Source organism: Clupea harengus, chromosome 14 (genome assembly GCF_900700415.2).
Source record: "Clupea harengus chromosome 14, Ch_v2.0.2, whole genome shotgun sequence".
NCBI classification, from domain to species: Eukaryota; Metazoa; Chordata; class Actinopteri; order Clupeiformes; family Clupeidae; genus Clupea; species Clupea harengus.
Window position 1 is genome coordinate 26406688 of NC_045165.1, and position 21841 is coordinate 26428528.

The 21841-nt window shown below is 46.1% G+C and overlaps 1 protein-coding gene across 2 annotated transcripts; it reads right to left on the minus strand.

The window, feature by feature from the left end:
• Window positions 1-289: 289 nt before the first annotated feature.
• LOC105909465 (protein PALS1-like) lies at window positions 290-21841 on the minus strand. Of its 2 annotated transcripts, none has more exons than XM_012838100.3 (15): window positions 21672-21841; window positions 11812-11913; window positions 9893-10502; window positions 7787-7995; window positions 5847-5924; window positions 3957-4106; window positions 3524-3685; window positions 3051-3128; window positions 2648-2831; window positions 2398-2469; window positions 2115-2186; window positions 1784-1951; window positions 1244-1446; window positions 996-1106; window positions 290-733 (listed from the first exon to the last, which is right to left on the minus strand). In XM_012838100.3, exons 3-15 carry the CDS (start codon window positions 10299-10301, stop codon window positions 557-559), a joined length of 2073 nt encoding a protein of 690 aa, XP_012693554.1. In that variant the 5' UTR covers window positions 10302-10502; window positions 11812-11913; window positions 21672-21841; the 3' UTR covers window positions 290-556. The 2 variants fall into 2 exon arrangements, with proteins under 2 accessions (XP_012693554.1, XP_031436211.1); XM_031580351.2 differs by lacking the exon at window positions 21672-21841 and adding an exon at window positions 20990-21641.

Sequence of the window (21841 nt, forward strand, 5' to 3'; positions counted from 1 at the left end):
GCAACTACTCCATGAACATGCAGTAGAACAACCTTCATCATTAAAAAAAAAAGAAAAAAAGTCTTCCAAAATCTTTATATATAAATAGCTCTCAAAGTTCATTCTACTGCTGCTAACAAGTGCTGGGACAGATACACTTCTTAAATTACTTCTGGAATGTGGAGTTAATTTAAAGAGAGAGAGACAAGATCCGAGATTTCATGATCTCAGTGAAGAGGAGCCTGAGCCACGCCGGCTACACAGGGTGGAGCTGCACAAGCCCAGACTCAGCCCTCCCTCCCTCTCCCTCTCGCTCTCTCTCTCGCTCTCTCTCGCTCTCGCTCTCTCTCGCTCGCTCGCTCTCTCTCCAGCCCTCCGTCTTCTCGTGCGGAGAACAACATTGGAAACGGTATTCTTAAAAATCACAGCTTGTGTCTGCGTGCGTGCGTGCGTGCGTGCGTGCGAGGATGTGTCAATAAGTATGCTTTAGAGTAAGAGTGAGAGTCTGTGTGTGTGTGTGTGTGTGTGTGTGTGTGTGTTTTAAGTTAGTGTACGCCATGCGTGATCGCGGGCGGTCTCAGCGCAGCCAGGACGAGGGCACCCACTGCGGCTCCGTGTCCAGCTTGTTGATGAGGCGCAGCAGCTCCTGGTAGGCCTTGTCCTGGTCCGTGTTGACGATGGCGGCGTCGAACAGGTGCCCGAAGTTCTGCTCCATCTCGCGGGCCTTCTCTATGATGTCCCTCAGCTCCTCCGGCTACGGGGAAGGGATTGGGGGGGGGTTACGTTTAGATCTAGCCAACGTCTGTGGATCTGATCGGAAGTTCTCCCTAGTGTAGCTTCAAAGCTTGTGAAACTTTCTGTACAACAAGGGCCTGTTCTGAAGAGGCCAATGTTGATATGGTAGAATTAGGCTGTGTGCAGGTTCGTGTGGAGGAACTAAAGATTGCAACTCAAAATGGGGTGTGGATTACGCACTTGGGCACATGGAAATCGAATGCAAATGCAAAAGAAAGTACCTTTGGGTTCTTGTTGTCTTTTGTCAGGAGAGCACGCAACCGCTCTTGGGAGGGGGGTGCGATGAATATGATGTAAGGCTTCAGGTCAGAGCTCCGTAAAACCTTCAGTGACTAAGAGAAAGAGATTGCCATCACCATCACCATCACCATCATGACCAATGCCCAATGCTCTCTTCCTCACCGACTGGCTGTCCGTCTGTCTGTCTGTGTGTGTGTCTGTCTCTGTGTGTATGGCGGTCTTTCCTCACCTGGGTGTGCAGGCAGAGGATGCAGATCTTTCCCGTGTTGATGATCTGCCGGACTGAGTCGGTGCTGGTGCCGTACAGATTCTTCTCAAACTCGCCGGACTCAATGTACTTCCCGGCGGCCGCGTCCATCTCGAAGGCCTGCCGCGAGACGAAGTGGTAGTCGCGCGCGTTCACCTCTATGTCCCTCCGGTTGCGCGTGGTGTCTGTTGGGTGAGGGATCACACCAGGGTTTGGCAAGGCTTTCTTTATGTGGTGAACACACTCATCTGAATTAAAGCAATTTGATCACAATACTAAATGATCAAATGGGTGTTTATCTCACTTCCAAAAGCATTAACAGACAATGAGGGTCATTATATTTGCATCATATGCACTACATTATACTATACATTGCTTACACTGCTATTAAGTGAACAAATGTAACAAAAGCTTATAAGTAAACAGAAGGTTAACAAAGACAAACACTTCTGCAGAGACAAACACATGCCGCACGCACGCACACACACACACACACACACTCACACATGCACACACACTCACGTGGGACTGCTCCTCCAAATCTGTCTGGCTCACTGGTCAACAGTCTTTGCCTCAGTTCATTCTGACAGCAGTTGGGGGGCCCAATCAGAGCGATCGGCCGCTTCCTATTGGCTGGCTGGTGGTACAACGCCATCTCCTCATAGGTCAGAACTTCCTCAGTGTCATAATCTGAATAGGACAAAGAAACACGCTCTCCTATATTATTTACTTCTGAACAGTATTGTTGCTGAACGAATCAAAAAGACCTCCGAATGCATACATGTAGAGTTGTATATAGAGATTAAAACGAATAGAATCTGCTGGGTATATAAGGTCAAGAGGAGTTGCTCACCATCATTTCTGTTGGCATTGTAGAGAAGCTTCTTCCTCTTTTTCTTGTTTTTCTTTGCACACCACAGCTTTCCTGAGAGAGGGAAGAACAATGTGTACTGTAACTGCAAAGCATGACATGCAAATACCACACGAGTGCCACGTGTGTGTGTGTGTGTGTGTGTGTGTGAGTGTGTGTGTGTGTGTGTGAGTGAGTGTGAAGAGTGTGTGTGTGTGAGTGTGAAGAGTGTGTGTGTGTGAGTGTGTGTGAAGAGTGTGTGTGTGTGTGTGTGTCTGAATCTCACCTGACTTCTCAGGTTCTTTATCCTCTTCTATGGTTTGTTTCATGGCTTCTCTTTGCTGCTGGAAGCTCTTCCCTGTCAGGCAAGGATGGACAGAAGAGAATGAACAATGGAGTCTCCAAAAAAGCAAATGTCTTCTCACACATCAACCAGAGTGTATGAGTGACAGTTACAGTGCATCCAGGTAGCTTATGGGCTTTGTCAAGTAATGTGCGTGTGTGTGTTACTCTGTGTATGCTCTGCACTGGTGTACCTGGCACCAAGCCTGCTAGCGGCTGATTGTCCTCGTCTCCATCCCTGTAGGCTTGCCACCAGTTAGGGTCGTCCTGGCTGATGATGTGCAGGATGTCCCCCTTCTGGAAGCACAGTCCCAGCTCCCGGCAGGGCACGTAGGGGTCGTCAGAGGGGTCGTAGTCAAAGTGGGCCTTCACATGCACCTGCGTAGGACCAGACACATTACACAACTCAACACACACTAGAATGCAAATGCTTGATGTTGGTGATACTATTGAGAACATGTAGGACCAGGGAGGCCAATGATAATCCTATAGTAATGTCAAGGGTCAACAGGTATTGTACCTAAGAGCAGTCACTGAGAAAATCGATTAATGCAATAAATAAATAAAGCTATAAGACAAAGAAGCTTCTGCACTTACCACAGTCTCTTTGACAGGAGGAGGTTTGTTGTGAGGACTGGGGATTAGCACAAAGGTCAGAGTGCCGTGCATCTCTGCCTGTAGAAAACACACACACACACACACAGATCATTACATTTACATCCGCTGGGTACACAGAGAACATACACCTCGTGCACTCAGAACAGCACATTCATATCCACTCAGTACACTGACATCAGTACACACACATGTGCTGAGTGCACTCAAAACAACACACGTCACTCAAACCAGTTCAGCGTTTTTTTTACAGCTTCTGTACTTGACAAGCGGAGTTCACCAGACACTGCAACCACACAGAGCTTAAGAGGCTGAACAGTCAGATCGAGGTTTCATGACCAAGATAGCACAATCACTGCTGAAACACGGCTTTTTTTGGACCGCTCAGTGGGTTCTGGGCGCAAGTGTTTGCTACACAATCTGAGTGCTAAGACATACGAGAGTGAGAGGCTCACCAGGATGTCGAAGACCTCGTTGACGTCTTTGCCGCGGATCTCGACTCCGTTGATCTCCAGGACCTCGTCTCCCTCCTGCAGCAGGCCGCTCCGCTCGGCCGCCCCGCCCTTCACCACACGGCTGATGATCACGCTGTCCATGTCGTTACGAACCGTCGCGCCCTGATTACATCAGCGCACACACACACACCGGAAAACACAAAAAGGTCAAAGGTTAACAGGTCACGCCACAACAGAATTTATCGAAACCTGCCCTCAGGAGAGCACTTACTACATACATTATCAGACGTTTGCATACCGTATCAGCAATACTGAAAAGAATTCCAAACATTCTCCACTATGTGCTCTTATCTTCAAACTAAGTCACATGTGGTCTGACTAAACTCAACTGCCCACAGTAGCTGAAGCATGTGACTGACTGCGTGAGACCCACCAGAGGGATGTCTCTGGCCTTCTCTATGCGCACGATCTTCACCGTCTCTCCGCCCCACTGGGCCAGGTTCTCACACGGCTGCTCCTGGAAGCTTTCGGGCTCAAACTGCATCTCCTGCTCAGCAATGCCGTCATGGGCCAGCAGCAGAGCCTAGCACACAGGAAAAGGAAATAGAGAGACAGAGAGAACTATCAATGATGCGGCAGGACGACAGAGCATTTTGGATATGAGAAAATCTGGTATGTTGTGTATGAAGTCTGGTGAAAAGACTGATGTTTTTGGCACACAACTAGGCTTTGGCCAAGGGACTGAGTACAAACTCAGGGTATATACAGCAATCCTTAAGTTGCATTTAATACCTTTTTTACTACCTTCTAAATTTTTTGAAAACCATCACGACACTGAGTTGCAAGTGTTAATCGGCGATCTTTCTAACATTTACGGAGATTTTGACCTATATATAACACTATACACAACATAATAGATTTAGAGACTCACTGATGTTGACCACATATTGCACACATTTATTTCATTTTGTGAATAAAAATAAAACAAACTACATTAAATGTGCAATGGAGAGATAGTGGCTGGCTGGCATTCACTACATGAACTGTTGATGCATTATAAACTGGCATCTGCTATATGAATTGTTGCTGATATCACTTCACAAACTGGCATCCACTACGTGAACTGGTGTGCTATAGGCATAATATGAACTCATGAGCAAACATCAACACGAATGGCCCAGCTTTGTTGATGCCATCAACAAGCTGTTTTTTGAAGAACGATGCTAATCCAAATCTGATGATGTAAAACAGCTCTTTAAACAGATCCGAAATTCCTTCGTTGGAGTTCAATGAGTGGTGTTTAACTGCAGTGTTTAAACACCACAGAGCCTCCGCACGCAGTGTTGGTGTGGCGCCCATAGTCACCCGGAGGTCAGACGTAGTTGCTGGAGCCGTAGCGTTGGCTTGTACCGTGGCACTAGCTTTCGGTGGTGGTGGTGCAGCAGCACAGACAGTTGGCAGAGTGGTAGAATGAACTGCTCTCGCCGACCGCGCATTCCATTTTTATGTTTAGTGGATTGCATGTGCGACCGAAGTGCTTTAGCTCCCATCCAGTTGACATTGATGTTTTTTTTACAAACCGAACAATAAACCTGCCAGTTATTCCCTACTACACCCAGCTGTCAGAAAACTTGCATTTGCCCATGACGACGACGATGGTTGTCTGGACGTTGAAGATATGCCTAAGCAAGTCAAAAACGTAAGCCAGCCAGTTGGCTACCGAGTTGAAGCGCGCAGTGTTTGAGATGTCAAACGACCACTGAATATGACGTAAGCATCAAACATACAAAGTTGAGACTTCAGGATTGATACGGATGATCTTTGATTATGTGCCCAGCTTTGCTAAAGCCCGCATTTAAACGAACTAATGCGAACTTTAGAAGATAGAATTTCAATCAGAATAGGACACTTAAAAAAATAATACCTATTTAAAAAAAAATAATACCTCTAAAACTACATTTAACACTTTTAATGGCCTTAAATTTGGCAATTTTGATTTATCACCTTTTAATACTTTTTAAAACCCCGCGGACACCCTGAAACTGCAAGGCTTTAACACTGCTCTTCTGACTGATGGACCCCTCTTTGGCAGCTGGGTAAATTACATCTATCTAGCAGCATTACAAACAGCTGGTTTTACATTTGAAAATATGGATTGAATGCAATTTAGCAATTACACAAGATACAAATATCCAACACGCCACAATTACCAGACCCCAAAACAAGGTCACCACAGGGCTCTGATAGAGCCCAATCAGCATAGGACACCCAAGCCACAACACGCATATAGGCAAGTAATGCTCATGGGAGCTGGAGGACCGACCTGGAAGTTAGGCGAGGAGAGCAGGGTGTTGAGCTCCAGGCTCTCCTTCTGTTGGGTGGACAGCAACATGGACTGGACCTGGAGACAGAAAGGATGGCAGATCTCAGGATTACTCTTTCTGAAACCCATGAACGATGTCGTGACGATGACGATGACAATCTCTGGATGAGGGTATGTGTCCAAGATGACACAACGTGACAACACATGACCTGCTACTGAAATAAAGCAAAAGCCTACAATACTAGCAGAGTGGTCATATCTAAATATGATGGAATCTATGCTAGAAAATATGGGTGTTTTTTTATGATTAGGATTGATTTGGCCTCTGGACCAAAGACAAACTATGGGTTGAATTTTTTGTTGAACTGCTTCAGTAACTCTCTGCCTAAGCGTCGACATAAACGCATTTTCATTCCGGCTTTTTCTATTCCTAGTAAGTAAGAGAGGGCCTGTTGATGGACCAGTAGTGTCACCATCCTGACGCAATATGAGGCCAACATGTGGAACCCACAATGCTCCAGGAGAGGTTGTGTCCGCAGGACGGAGGTGGCCTCGGGGTGGGGGTGGGGTGGCCTCGGGGTGGGGTTGGGGGGGGTTAGGGTGGCCTGACCAGCGGAGCTGAACACTGCCCGTCATCAGCAGGGGCTAATCCACCAGGCTTCCCGCATATTATATATGAATGGTAATCCAAGTACATGTTGTAATCCAACACCATATGCTCCAATAAGAGGAACCCAAGGAAAACACCGGGGACACACACATGGAAAACCTTCTGCTTGAGCACCTTGTCCAGTCTCAAGGGGAGCGCCACACACACACACACACACACACACACACACACACACACACACACACACACACACACACACACACACACACACACACACACACACACACACACACACACACACACACACACACACACACACACACACACACACACACACCTGCACGTGCACTTTGTGCAGAGAAGAAATCTCCATTGTGTTTGAGAGAAGCTTTCCGGTCAGTGAGTTTCCAGCGCTAATGAAGTTTTGGAGCACACTGAATATTTGTGCGGCCCCATTGTCCAGAAATGTGCCCAGAAATGTGGGGACAACAACAAGGAGAAGTCTATCTGTTTCTCATTAGCAAACAGTTAGTCCAGCAGAGAGGCCGTTCTCTCAGGGAGGCTCTCATTAGCAGAGCACACAGTCCATGCTCATTAGCACCAGCGGCGGATGAACTTCCACTCATGCTCATGTATATTTAGACCGGGCCCTCTCAGTCTCTCGGAACAGTAGGGGCGGACTGGGATGGACACTCATCCATCCCTAAGCAGCACCATATCGCCATGAGATCACAGAGTGCATAGAAGGGCTGATGTCATAGAAATAATCACCACTCACAGACTTTGACCATTTGGCAATTGCTGCACTGGAAGGGGGGGGGGGGCTAGGGGTGGGGTGCCATGAGTTAAAACTGTTCACTGATGAATGGTTCCCAATACAAAGGTTGTATGTGGCTGTGCATCCGGGCGATCGTTGAAAAGGCCTCTCAAGAGGTCAGTTTGGTTTGCCTCAAAGCACTTTTTGTGGCTACATGTGGTCAGCTTAGAAAGCTTAGAAATTTGCATACCCACTCATGAACTGCAGATTGCTAAAACTAAGCACTAACAGCAGCTGCAGTCAGCATCAGATCTGTCAACAAAGCAACAGAGGACTTGCTCACTGGCCCGAGACAGAATTAGGAGCGAATTGGATGAATCAATCACTCAGAGTTGATTTTGCAGTCCTGTTTCTGTGAATCTGACCCATCTCTCTGCAAAGGATTATGATTCACAGCAACAGAACAGCAAAATGACATAAACCTGGACATTTACATACATACATACATACATACGCACGCACGCACCCCCCCCCCCAAAATCACTGTTTTCATCATCATTTGCGTCTGGCTACCTCGTGTGTGAGCCCCTGCGCCCGCTCCGTGAGGGGGAAGGGTGGGCTGGCGCGGTGCATGTGCTGGGCCACGGCGTTGTGGATGCTGAAGGCCTTCTGGAAGTCGGTCTTCTGCACCAGCTGCAGCACCATCTCCACGTCCTCGCGGCTCTGCTCATCGCCCAGGCAGTGCTGCACCTGCTTCAGGGAGAGCAGCAGCTCCTCCAGCTCTGCAACACAGGCATACAGGATGAACATCTTACTCCACTGTCTTTCGGGTCCCTTCAGAGGAACAAACGTTCGTTCCACACTCACACAGGGCATTAACATGGCACTGTAAACAAAATGTAAGGCACATCAGAGGCATACCTGCTCCAGGGTTTGGGCCAGACACTGTGCTTCACAACTGAAGGGTGTGAGGTTTACATGTGAATAGAATAGAAACTATAGTTTGGCAGCATCTTGAAAACTCAATTGACAATACAGAAGCTAATTCACAGGAGCCTACTGGTTTTGTTTAGGTGATGCAGCCAACCTGTATTTGCTCAGTGTGCCCCCTCTCCGCTATCCTTCAGGGAGTCAGGGCGTCCGAGCCAGAGCATCAAATATTCTACGTGCTGGGGGCTGCATTCAATAAAATACCCCAAAAAGCAAACTCACCGTTCCATGCGATATGCAGAATCACAGCTGCCTAACAGTTCCAAGACACAATCTCAAGGTCTTACCTGCAGAAAGGAACTCTTTTTGTTCTCATCATCAGGTGCTCCTCACACAATAAGACCATCTCTTAACCCTCACACAGACACTAATGGGAGGTGATGGACATGTATCTTAATAGAGGCGCTGAGTGGGAGTCTACACATAAGCTAAAGCAGGGTGTTTTTCCAGCAGGCATTCACTAACTCGCTAACTGCACATTGCCTTACTTTAACGAACAGTGAAAAAACATACTTTTATTTTTTAAATGTTCTTGGATGCATGTACATTTGATTTCCCTTTTTCACCATTTCAGCAAAGCTCCTCCCTTTGGGTTTGGAGTATGATTTTGCCCAAAAGGGGTCAAGTGTGGAAAAAGTGCAACCCAGGAAGAAGCGATGAGAGGAACAGGCGGAGGAGTGCTGTGTCCACGCTGGACGGGACGCTTTCATTAGTGTTCCTTAATTAACTGCCTCCCATTCAATCCACCCCTCCGTCCAACACCCTCCCCCCTTTCAAATTCCACTCATTTCAGCGCTCTCTCATCAAACGCATTTCTCTCTCTCTCTCTGTCCCACATTCAATACAGTGATGCCAATTTCTTGAAGCCCCTACAATCCTCATCAAAAGCTTAAAGAATCATTCAGCCATTACTTCAGATTAGTTAACAGGGCTTGCTACTGAAAGAAATGAAAAACAGAATGAGGAAGAAAGAAACAGAGGCACAGAGAAAGAAAACACCTACTAGGGCCCACCTCCTGTTTAATTACTGGTTTCACAATGCATTCCTCAATACCTGATGAGTGAGCTCATTTTTGTCCTCACTCGCACTTCAGCAACACTTCACTTCTGAGGCACATACTCGGCTAAGGAAGGTGACTTCTTTCCAAAGTTGGAGTGAAACAGCCAGACGACTGAGATCCTTTTTTAAGAGCAGCACTGTTCCACAAGTTGTCTAGAATTTGTTTATATTCAAATTGGCACAGTAGGTTTTCCTGCGTGTAAGCTGAATGAATATTGGCACCCAACTCAAGTCTTTGACAGCCCTGTTTTGAGTAGGAGTCAATGGCTTCTACATAATGTACTACTGTACAGTTTAAAGGTAATGTGAAGTTGCATTCACCTATGCTGTTCAGTGTAGGCCGACAGCAGGTTACTACTCTCATTATGGGGACAAGAGGAGAGAGAAACAGCCATGAACTGCCTGCCGTGTAACAAACCCCTACAGAGAGGTTAACCAAATATCTCATCCCACTCTGAGCACCTAGCCAATCACATGCCTTCAGGCATCAGGCCAGGGTAAGTCCAGCTAAAGTGATTTTTTTTTTAACTTTTCACAGCAACCTACCATGGAAACAGAATGAACTATAAACAGATACCAATGACAAAATGAAAACAAGCAAAGCCAGCAGAGGTGCTCACGAGACTCACCCAGCAGTGAAGGGGGCCCTCCCAGTCCCTGCAGGGCTGACAGTGGCCCTCCGGGGCCCTCCACCGGGTCAAACGTAGGGTTGTCGATGCCCACTTTGGGGTTCTGCGCGTTCTGCGCCAGCTTCTTGAGGCGCATGGAGGCGTTGAGGTCCAGCTCCTGGCGGGTGCGGCCCTCCTCCTCGCGCCGCCGCCGGTCCTCCTGGTGCTGCCGGATGCGCTCCAGCTGGGCGCTGCGCCTGACGGGCAGCGTCCGCGAGCCCAGGTCGCCCGGGCAGTCCACGGCCATCTCGCGGTGCCACTGCTGGGGCTCCTCGGGGCCCTCGTGACGCCCGCCACCAGACCCGGTGCCCTCGCCCCCGCCTCCACCCGACTCGGTCACGTGACCGTTCATGTGGGACGTCGTCATCATCCCCCCGCCCCCTTGCAGTTGTGTGACTGTGGATGCTGCTGCTGCTGCTGTCCCTGGTGTGTTCTGCGTTAGGAGGAAGTGGCGGCCATGATGGAACACGTGAGGGCAACGCACGCTGGCAGTCTGTCACACTCGCTCAGTCAGGGGGACCAGCCTGAGGATGTGCTCTCTCTAAAACACACTCACAGAACTCACCGGCACCTACAAACACATGATCAGAGGGAAGGATTAGAGAGGACCGACTAATATCAAGATCACAGTGCATTCGTTTTTCTTGCATTTACATTGCACATAAAGAGCATTTTTATAAGGTTGACATATTTTCTTGACAACACTAAGGTACTGTAAGAGGTCTACAGAGTTATCCCAGCCTAAAACTCTTGCCATATTCCAGACATGCACCCACTGTCATGTCCTGGCTCTGGTATTTTCACTGCTAAAAGGTGAGAGCAAGTCCAGACGTCCATTTTATCAGTTTAGGTCACTGATATTGACAAAGAGTCAGTCTCACTGACACTGGGTATTAACGTCCACCATGTCACAACCTGAACCCAGAGACCTTTGCCCTTTCACCCCTACAGCCACAGCCCTGCATCCTCCACACGGCCTGAATTTATTACCAGTCCAATTTTATGGAGCTCACTTACCACCTACCTTGAACCCATGTCTAAGTTCACCTCCCAACTCAAACACAGACCTCATTGTTTGTTTGTCCATTGTTTCACTTTTCCTGTAGCTCTTCAACTCTTTATAACAAGCGCCACTAACTACTCACCTCACACTTAAGTCCAACTGTGACTTTCACTACACGTGTTGTAACACTACAATGAAATATACATGCCTTTTTCATGGAAAGGGGAAATTGGGAGGGGGATGCTAGAACAGGCACATAACTGTCATTTCACACAAAGCACATGGTGTAGATCACCTCCATTTGGACCGAGAATAAAAGACACATCCAATCCTAACGAATGTTCCCAGTTCCCCCCTCACTCAGTACCCAAGAGGCTCTGCCCCCTCATGACTCACAGCACCCCCACAATGGATAACCTCTGACCCTGTCACATTCCTCACCCCCTGGCCTACACACAAACACACGCACACACACACACACACACACGCACAAACAATTAGATCAACTGCCTAAATATAGCCACAATACAGTGCCAATCTCACTGGAACAGTAGCCTAGAAAGACACAAAAACAGAAAAGAACACACGCTCGACTCATCCCTGTCTTATCACAGATCCAATCCCTCCTCTCTCAATATTGTCCTCCCCTCCGCTCCTCTCCTCTCCTCTCCGCCTCTCTCACGGCTGCACTTGGGAGATTACTGGGCTCTGACTGGCCTGCCTGTGCGTCACCATGACAACTGCTCAAAGGGCAGGGCATCACAGGCCCTGAGAAAATAAAGGGGACACACACACACACACACACACACACACACACACACACACACACACACACACACACACACACACACACACACAGGACTGGGCAAGAACTCACCCAAGTTTCTCCCTGCTGCACCTAGGATCCAACGGTCTGAGGTGTGTGACTAAGCCCTGCTGGTCTGGTTTTAGAGCGGGAATGTTCAGCTGAATGAGACTCCTACAGAGAGGGAGGAACAGAGAGAGAACGGAGGTCAGGTACTCAGCCTGAGGAGCCAATGGCATGTACAGTGCTGGCTTGGAAGACAGTGGACACTAACCTAAATCCCCAGATAATACCCAAACATTCACAGTTAATAATTCAAATAATCAAAGGGTGTAAACTCTGTACAGTGGCAAAATAAAAATCATTTAGTTTTGAATTCAAAAGTACTGGCATCACTGAATTCTAGTCAACAAGTAAACCAGTCTATGGACATGGCTCATATGCAGAAGACAGGAGGATGAAGGACAAGTAGGCACAGTGTACAGTACTTCACTTTCATGATTTCCTATAGACAGAAGAGAGAAAATTCTGCTGTTCTGCGCAAACCCGACATTCAAGAAAGGCACTGGGTTTTCCAGCACACCAATGAAATAGTTCACAGGGAAATGCATGTGAGCCTATCTGTGTAGTGTGACACACTGAGAGTGAATGAGGAGCTGCTCATAAAAGAGGCAGGAGAGCAGAGCTGTCTGTCTGTCTGTCTGTCTGTCTGTCTGTCTGTCTGTCTGTCTGTCTGTCTGTCTGTCTGTCTGTCTGTCTGTCTGGCTTCAGCTGGTGTGTGCAGGTGTGCTGTCTGTCTGACATTCCAGCAGCATCAGCGACACATTCACACTCTCTCTGCTCCTTGGCCGCTGCGCTGGGCTCTGGACAGCACAGCCCCATCAGGCAAATCAGGCAAATCTCAAGAATGCAAACCAGCCTGGGAACGGCATTCTTCAGCTGAGTGGACCCACATAAGGGAACTATTGTGAGGGAGTGAGCAAGCGAGGGAGTGTGTGTGTATCGACAGCCACTAAATTAATCTGGCCCTTTAGAAGCTAAGATGCTTTGTGTCCCTTCAAGAACCGGATAACTGAAATACCTTCATGGGAAATATTGGAAATAGAGTCATTTATATTTGGAGTATTTTAACAGAATAAATAACAATCCTTATTTTTTTTATGTAGTGCTTCATTTACATGTTTCTAATAAAAACTGGTATCAAACTACATAAGACTCTCACATCTCCTGCATCCACAATTCTTCCCTTTCTAATCCAGCAGGCACAACCTGAAAAACAGTTACAGATTCCTTTTCAATTCACTTTCATTCAGGGGATTCATAGTTGAGCCACACGCATCTGGCCTGTGGCTGTAATGGCAAGCTCCTTCCCCACTGATGCCCAACAGCAATATGTACTATACTGTGCTATACGTAAAGTCAGTATTTGACTACGGTCAAGCTGCAGCTCTTTTGACAAATTACATTATCAGTAGTAGATATAGGTAGGCATCATGCAGACAGACACATTCTTCCATTATATTAAGAGAAACCTACTATTTGACATAGCCCAATAAAAGTAAACAGAAATGCCTACTCTGATGACACAAGATGGCACAGAACCTCGTTCTTCTCGTGGAAATGGGAAAGGAAGTCAGAGCCGAGAGCAAATGTACCGAGCCAAGATGGCTGCACAGACTCCCAGTATATGAAACTTACTATATGGGATAAATAACTCACAAGGTCACGCTGAATGTGTAATACTTGCTGTATCGTAAAATGTAAAGAATTGCAATAGTATCACGATAGTATTGTACCATTGCCTCTGCAGCACCACCCACACATAGTATCCTAGAAGCAGCATGTTCTAAGTGGCACATGGAGATGTTTCCAGAGATGAGGTGTGAGAGAGACATTCAGATCTTCCTGTCAAAAGATCCATTTCCATGGGGCTGAGAGACTAGGCCTACATCTGGAAGTTCTTGTCAGAAAAGATCTGAAAACTGTTCTTGACTCACAGTCTTCAAATTGCACACACACACACACACACACACACACACACACACACACACACACACACACACACACACACACACACACACACACACACACACACACACACACACACACACACACACACACACACACACACACACACACACACACACACACACACACACACACACAAGCCACTGTAATTACAGAGAAGAACAGTGCACAGTGGTGCTGAACTGCAAAGGGATTACTCATCACCTACCACTACAGTCCACAGCCAAGGGCAGTCATTCACCCCTGTGCTCGCTAAAGAACAGATCAGTCCCTCACTGGTTCACTATGGCTAGTCATTAACCCCAGGTCACCCGCCAAGTTCACCAGCTCAGCAGTGGAACTATGTTAACTCAGTCTGGAGGGGGTCCCACTCTGGACCAGATCTCTGCTTTGTGGCAGTTTACATACCACTGACACACGTGACAGACATTCTCTCTCTCACACACACACACATAATGCATGTCCACGTCACACACACACAAGCACACACTGTGATCCTGGGCTAATCGTGTCTGGCAGGAGCATCCCCTACCCCCTCTGACTGCTGCAGCAGGCAGAGCAGTGATTGGGGATCAAGTCCCGGACCATCTGTCTCTCAAGAGCTTTTACACACACACACACACACACACACACACACACACACACACACACACACACACACACACACACACACACACACACACACACACACACACACACACACACACACACACACACACACACACACGGTCTATTCAGCACTTACTTAACCTGTATTTGTGCACATTTCTCTTCTTTGATAGTGATGCATAATAGGTTTGGCCATATTATGTGATTTATTTATAAGCATATTTTTCATTTAATTATTTGTACTGATCCAACATCATATGGTGTAAACCATCTCCCATCTATCATCCACTTCAGTTAAACATATGATATGAGACAGATGACCTTTTTCCAATAAATGATTCATTAAACAGGCTAAATGCAAACAAGCATCATGGCAATGCGGTAACCTTTCTGCATGGGGGCATTTAATGTTCACAGATATCCAAACACTTGAATCAATAGCAGGGGCAGTATGTGAGCTTGTGTGTGCAGTGGCATAGTTCGCACAACACACCAAGCTGCCTGCTGAATGGCCGTGCAGGCATGTTGGTAAACACACAGATAAAAGTGTGAGCACAAAAGGCACAAAGCTGGAATTGGGATGGTTGATCTGTCTGATCTGTGCCTCATTCAAGTCTGACCAGAAACGTAAACCTGCTTGAGATTCTCCTTAGCCTGCCGTGTGTCACCTGTGCCACCTATCCAGATAAAACACGGAAAACGCACCTCAACGCTGACAGTTGGGATCATGTGTTCCCGTCCCGTTGTTCTGCCAACACTAAGCAGCTAACAGGTTTGCATAACAGATGTTTAGATAAATAAATGTACAAAGAACAAAAAACAGGCTGTGACTTCAACCTATGGAATTTGAACAACCTACACAACCACTGAAGTAGAAGCCTACTACTAGTCTATTTAACAAGTCAGATGAACATGTCCGCTTCCGCTAACTCATCCATTGTCAGTGCCCCCTATCTCCAATCCGGTTGATGTGGATCTATTCAAGAACACCGCTAAAGGAGCCAGAACATCTAAATAAAACAAACAAGGAGATAAATAGGCCTACCCTAATCTGAAATCCTTGACCGACAAGAGAAATAAAACATCCAATCCGACCTGCTGTCATTTCCCGATCCCACTCCATCTCATTTCCTGTCCAAACCTTCACTGTCCCATCTCATTAAAGGCAAAAAGCCCCAAAACAAATCTTAAAAAAAAAAAAAAAAAAAAAAAAAAACCGAAACAGTCATTATGATATGCCACTGAGGGACAGAGTTTATCCTCTGCATAGCCTCTACCAACAACACCAACCTTTCTGTCAGTATACACTGTCAACAATGTAGGGACAAGTCACCTAAAATAACTGATCATCAACAGAATGAAAATGAAACCAACTTTACAGACAGACTGAAAAAGTAATCTTACATAAAAAGGTGGAATCTGAGTGCAAAACCAAAAACATCAGTTTCAATGATTCACTTCATTAGAATGCATCCTTAGCCACTGTATTTATTTCTCTGACCGGTGGATGTGGATGCATGTGTGCGTGTGTGTGTGTGTGTGTGTCAATCTGTGTGTGTCTGTGTGTATGTGTGGCTGTCACTGTGGAAGAGAAACAGAAGAGTGTTATCTGCATTCCAGCAGCCTCACTCTCACCAGGAGAGAACATTCCAGAGGCCTCGAGCTCTCAGCGTCCACACACGTACCACCACGTACCAGGGGTGAGGGAATGAGTGAGAGAGACTGAAAGAGAGACACTGGATACACTAGAAAGAATGAGAGCAAGAACATCATGACATGAGTGCAACAGAATGCAGGCCTATGCTAATTCCCAACCATAGCGAGGAGAAGAGGTCAGAAAGCAACCAAGGGAAGAATGGCCCAAGGAATTTGGGACTGAACTGAACGCATCAGGTAGCTCAGCATGGGGCGAACAACATGAGGTGTCGGGTCAGGTCGAGGGCTTACTGCTTGAGGTAATGACTGAGGCGGGCCAACATGCTAGTGTGCTCCTCTACTGGATCTGCCAAAGAAACCGGCTCACCTCCTGCCTACTGTTGCTACCGGGTGCTTCTAGAATACACTGAAGGGCATGGTTAATGTATAACCTCTGAAAGCCTACAGTGCTGTCGTAGCCAGTGAGAAGCACAGCGATAGCTAGAGGAGAGAGAGAGAGAGAGAGAGAAAAAAAGAGAGAGAGAAAATAGGGTTTGGGGTTGTGGTGGACACAGAGGTATCCACTGTCATTGCTGTTCCTGATGGAACTCCTCTGCCCCACTGTGCAGTGAGTCATTTTCACTGACCCTTTGCACAAACTCTAAGTGAATTTCAGTTGAAGGCGACTGTGTCTATTGTGTTTTTTTTTCTGTAATGACTAATTGAAAAGATCGGCTGCTACGAAACTGAGCTGGACCAGCCAGCCGGGGTGTCACTAACCACTCTGGCCTTACATGCACCTCATTTAACCGAGCCAGTTTCTCCTTCAATTCAATTCCATTCTATTTATATAGCACCAATAACATTTGAAATAGTCTCAAGCCCCTTCACAGAACCCAGAGCCTGAACCCCCTTGAGCAAGGAGTAAGGTGTAGGGGGCAATGAAAAGCTCCCATTTAACAGGAAAGAAACCTTGAGCAGAACTTCAGCTCAGATGGGGGGACCCATCTGCTTCTGGCCGGCCAAGTAGAAGAATGGAAAAAAAGAGGGGGCAAAAAGGGAGGGACGAGATGCGGAGAAGAGAATTTATACATCAGGATCAAACATATAAGCATACATGCGACACATGATACATACAAGATTCCATGATACAAGATGGCATATACAACTTCACTTGAGCCTATCTGAGGACATCAACTACCCTCCACATAATCAGTCTATGCGAGTGCTACCTATCCTATCCATAGTGTGGGAGTAAATGAGACCACCTACCCTCACAGTACTGGTATACTAATACCAGCTGCCCTCAATGTGAGGTCATATGACGGCTAATACACTTGATGTGGGGGGTTATCTAAGGGCTACTGTAACCATGTGGGGAAATCATTAGAGTTTTTTTCCTCGAATAAGATTAGGGAAGGATCTTTATCAAGGCTGTATGGTTCATTTTGAAGTTTATAGTTGTACTCAGTGAACCATGACTCTTTTATTGGGGATAGGGTTACTGTAATGTTTAACCTATAAACTTCAGGGGCAGGCTTTGGCTCCAGCTGTTAAAATAATCTCTTCACCTATAAATTATTTGATTATACTCAGATTCAGGCAATGTGATACCAAGACAATACAGACGATGAACTGCAGTATCATTACAGATAATGAATACGCAATAACGAACTGCCATCTAATCCCAGTGCATGCTAGCTGTCAAACCTCATAAACCCCCCCAAAGAGCAAAAACAAACTCACCTAGAGATGGCTGCAATGTGACACCACTGCTTGAGTTTGTCAGAGTAATGTATCAAATATGTGCAAGTAATAAATAGGCCTGTATCTTCAGAAAGGATATTTGAATAAGAAATTCAAGTAAATTAAACAGCTAAACGTGAGAGAGTAGCATACTGCCACTGCCCATCATTACTACCGTCCTTTGTGTAGCATAGCAGAAGAGGCATTTGCCCTCAGTGTGAAGTCAATGAACTGAGCAGAGGACTGCCCACACTGTGGCCTATTATGAGAACTAGGTGCCCTGAGTGTGGTGGCGACAGAACTAATAAAGCACACGGATAAGCTAGCTAGCTAGCCTACATCAGAGTTCTGGGAATGCATGCAGGTGCCAGTCTTTTGCCTGTTGTTTCTCTTCTGTTATCTAGCCAGCGTAACAACGTCAGCTCATCATTTTCTTATCGTCCAACCTCAATCCCTCTCTTCCTCTTCTCTGGCAGATTCATTGAGATGGTGATAAACCATTTTCCCTTAACAGATGTCTACGAGGGCCAGATGAGAGTAGTAGCTTCCTCAGACGGCCAGCCATCGAAAAGAACAAATGGCAACATTCAGGCTTTCACCACAAAGCCTCAATCTGGGCATATTGAGCATTCCTCAGCTGAGGCCCCACCAAGCCAGCCATGACAGAAGCGCAGCAAGCACAGATCCCCTGCACTCAGTTGCTCAGTGGGTCTCCTCTGTCGTGGTCCACACACCGCTCCGGGGTCAAAACAAGCCCGGACCTCCCGTGAGCTCAGTGGAGCCAGTAATTAGAGTTTCCAGGCACTGAGTTTAGCCGGCATTAGCCGTTTGATTGAGTAAAGTCTTGACAGTAATAAAGGCATGGTGGAGTCGTGGCTGCCCAGGGACAACACTACATGTTCCTGACCTTAAGAGGTAATGAGATGACAGACAGGAAAAGCCTGGTCTAGACAGCAGAGAAGGCCCAAGGCCCTTCTACAACCACATACAGGGGGCAAGCAATGTTTTTGCAAATAAGAGGGAAAAATGTAAGTCTAGTAAGTGGATCAAGTCGAATGCAAGGAAAGTAAATGAACTGCGCTGGACTATTGACTGGAACGGACTTGGATGCACTGATGAAGGGACTGCGGAGTAAATGAAAAAGAAGCGTATATAAAGTTTAATGGGTAAACGAGTTAAGTGAGATCCACGCTGTACAGGCATAATAGGGTCAGGGTGGGCACGGAAAAAAGAGAGATGATAAACAGAAGAGGGGTTTGATGAATGGACAGAGGGGTGAATGGATGGATAAGAGAAGCAGAGAGATAAAGGTGGAGACGCAAGAGATAAAAGGCTTGACGGATGGAAGACAACGCACCACAGAAATCTAGCAGGACACAGAATGGAGACTAGGACAGCAAGACAAACAAACAGCTATAGATTAACATAAGGCCACTGACACATAAAAGAGGTACCAAACAGAGTTAAAGCTGGTTGCAGGTGACACAGAATATTAAACAACACAAATGTACACTCTAACTGAAAAAAAAAAAGATCTCTTATGTAAAGGGGAACATGCATTTCTCATTTGGGGGATATACCCTCTGACATTTTCATTGCTCCTTCAAAACTCCTACAGTATATCCCTGTTCTTTAGGGTCATCCTGATAGACTGACCCAGCCATGCGGCAGATATGGGCTGACATCCAAGGCCAAACCGCAACTGCTTGTACCAAACAGACGCTTGCTGACTGGCAGCTACCCATGCTGAAGGAACATGCTGCTGAAGCATGGGAGTAGGCAGTCAAGACCACAAAGGTACCTCCTCTCCTGAGCCAGCTTAAACTGCTTACAAGAATTGCAGACAGGCTGTGAATATACACTACTACCATTCTATTGTGGTTCCATCAGGCTTTGGCATTAGCCACTGCCTTGAGCTGACTGTGTGCTGAATGAGCATTAGCAGAGCTGACCTCCGCCAAAGGCTTGTGGCTATCACAGGTTTTGGTGATATGGTATCGGAACATACCATCATAAAAACAAACGATTTGCATAGCCATTGTTTTTTTGAGTGGATTAAGATGTTCCATCTTTCTCTTCTGTCTCTCACAAGAAATGGCATTCTTTAGGGACAGACAGGTCTTGCAAGGGCACAAAGTCACCGGAGTAAACATGAGGACACATGATTCCACGGCCAGACCAAATTAGAACTTTCACGTAGCGAGTTGCTGAAAGATGAGACTGAGTGAGTCAGGGAGGAGAGAGTGAAAGAATGCCAAATCAAATAGCCTAGCACAGACATCAGGGGCCTCAGTCTGACTCAGCACACAGCCTCTGCATCAGCCATAGGACCCCTGAGGGCTTAATGGAAAACCGCTGTGGTGTCACCAGAAGGTATGCTCTCAAACTGAAACTGGCACTGGTAACACTTGGTGATGGTTTCCTTGCCCACAGTCCCAAGTTGCTGTGTATGGATTCAGTGTTACAGTAACCACTGTAAAACCTACCAGGGAGGATATGGAGAAGATCTGAAAGTGATGGTAGTCTGGGACACTGCTAGACACCTTATCTTAACAAAGCACAACAAGCTGGACAGGAACACGAGATAACCATGAGAACTGGGCAGTATCAAGGCACTCTCTAAATAAATAAACATTCACACTAGTATATGCAAACACTAAAGACAACATACTCGCATATAGAATATAAAGCTCCAGACTGTTTTTTCTCTAAGCTTCAAAGGCTTAGGTATGCATGTGCCCCAATACAATGATACAGCAAGATGCGCTGTCAACAACAACAACAAGTCTGCAATAGCCCACTCATCTTAAATGTCAATCAAACCAAAGCTGTGACAAAAAAACCTTACATTTTCTACTTGCGATATTGTTATCTCTGCCCTTAGAGGAGAAGCACGGGGTTCCCAAAGAAGACGCCCACTTAGTTAAAACTTCCTATTTACCATCTGATGAATGATCACACATTATCAAACAACAGGTCCGAAATAAGTGACGGACAGGCACTTAGTTAACTTTATTCAGAGAACGTCACTTTCCGTTCGTGTCACTTAATTAGCGAATGTTTAGTTATAGTATAATCCTGAGTTGTATAATTGTTGCCGGTAAATGTGTGGCAGAATAAACATGAAAACAGCATCCATAACAACACGGCAAATTAGTGACGTTGCAGATCTAAGTTAAGTTAGACCTCATGATACAATTTCTGATCAACAGCAAACGCTAAGCTAATTTACCTTCCACTTGACACGACGTTGCTCAGTAACGTTAAACCAAAACCAGCTATTACAGTGTGATGTTAACGTTAATTGTCCCATATTCTACATTTTTCATTACGTTTTGTGTTGAGCTGGCTATGAAGCTCCGTCTGAACAACCACACGAATACGTCTGAGATCCATAACAACACAAAACACAAAAACAACACAGGACAAAGCTAGCGCAACATTAGCTGATAATAACGTTACAATCCTAATCAGAGCAACAAGTTGCACGAGCTAACACTAGCCAGAATAGCTACCATTAGCTAACCGATTAGCCATTTTAAACAACAGAACAGAGAAAGTTACGCCCTGTATAAGTACAACATTTTCCAAAACTGAATACTGAAAGCAATGGAAACCGCGGATAACAGATATTTCTGATTGTGATGTTATTGTGTCCCAATTTAGTTCTAATTATGCTGTTCATCTGACGGCGAGACATTTAAAACACCAGACTATAGGCCTCCGGCCATTAGGCACTTCACTAGCTAGCAAGCCAACACAGTTTTCCCCTGCTTTCCAAGCTAGTCAGGCTAAATTATGCTAATCTAAGTTAGCATTAACCTACTACGGTGGTTTTCCTGGTTTAAAATACCTGTTGCATAGAACAAACACAATAAGTTAATGAGTTTAAGACTAATATCTAAATGACTTACTTATAGTTATAGTACCAGTCCCATCAAATTAGTATTGAATTAGTTCTCCAAGACGCCCCTGCGGTCAGTTGGAAAACACATTTACTTTGTTTCCTATAGGGAGTGGATACTAGTCACAATTTCGCAAGCTGTGGGCGCCAATAGTAGAGTACTACAAACAGTGCAAGATC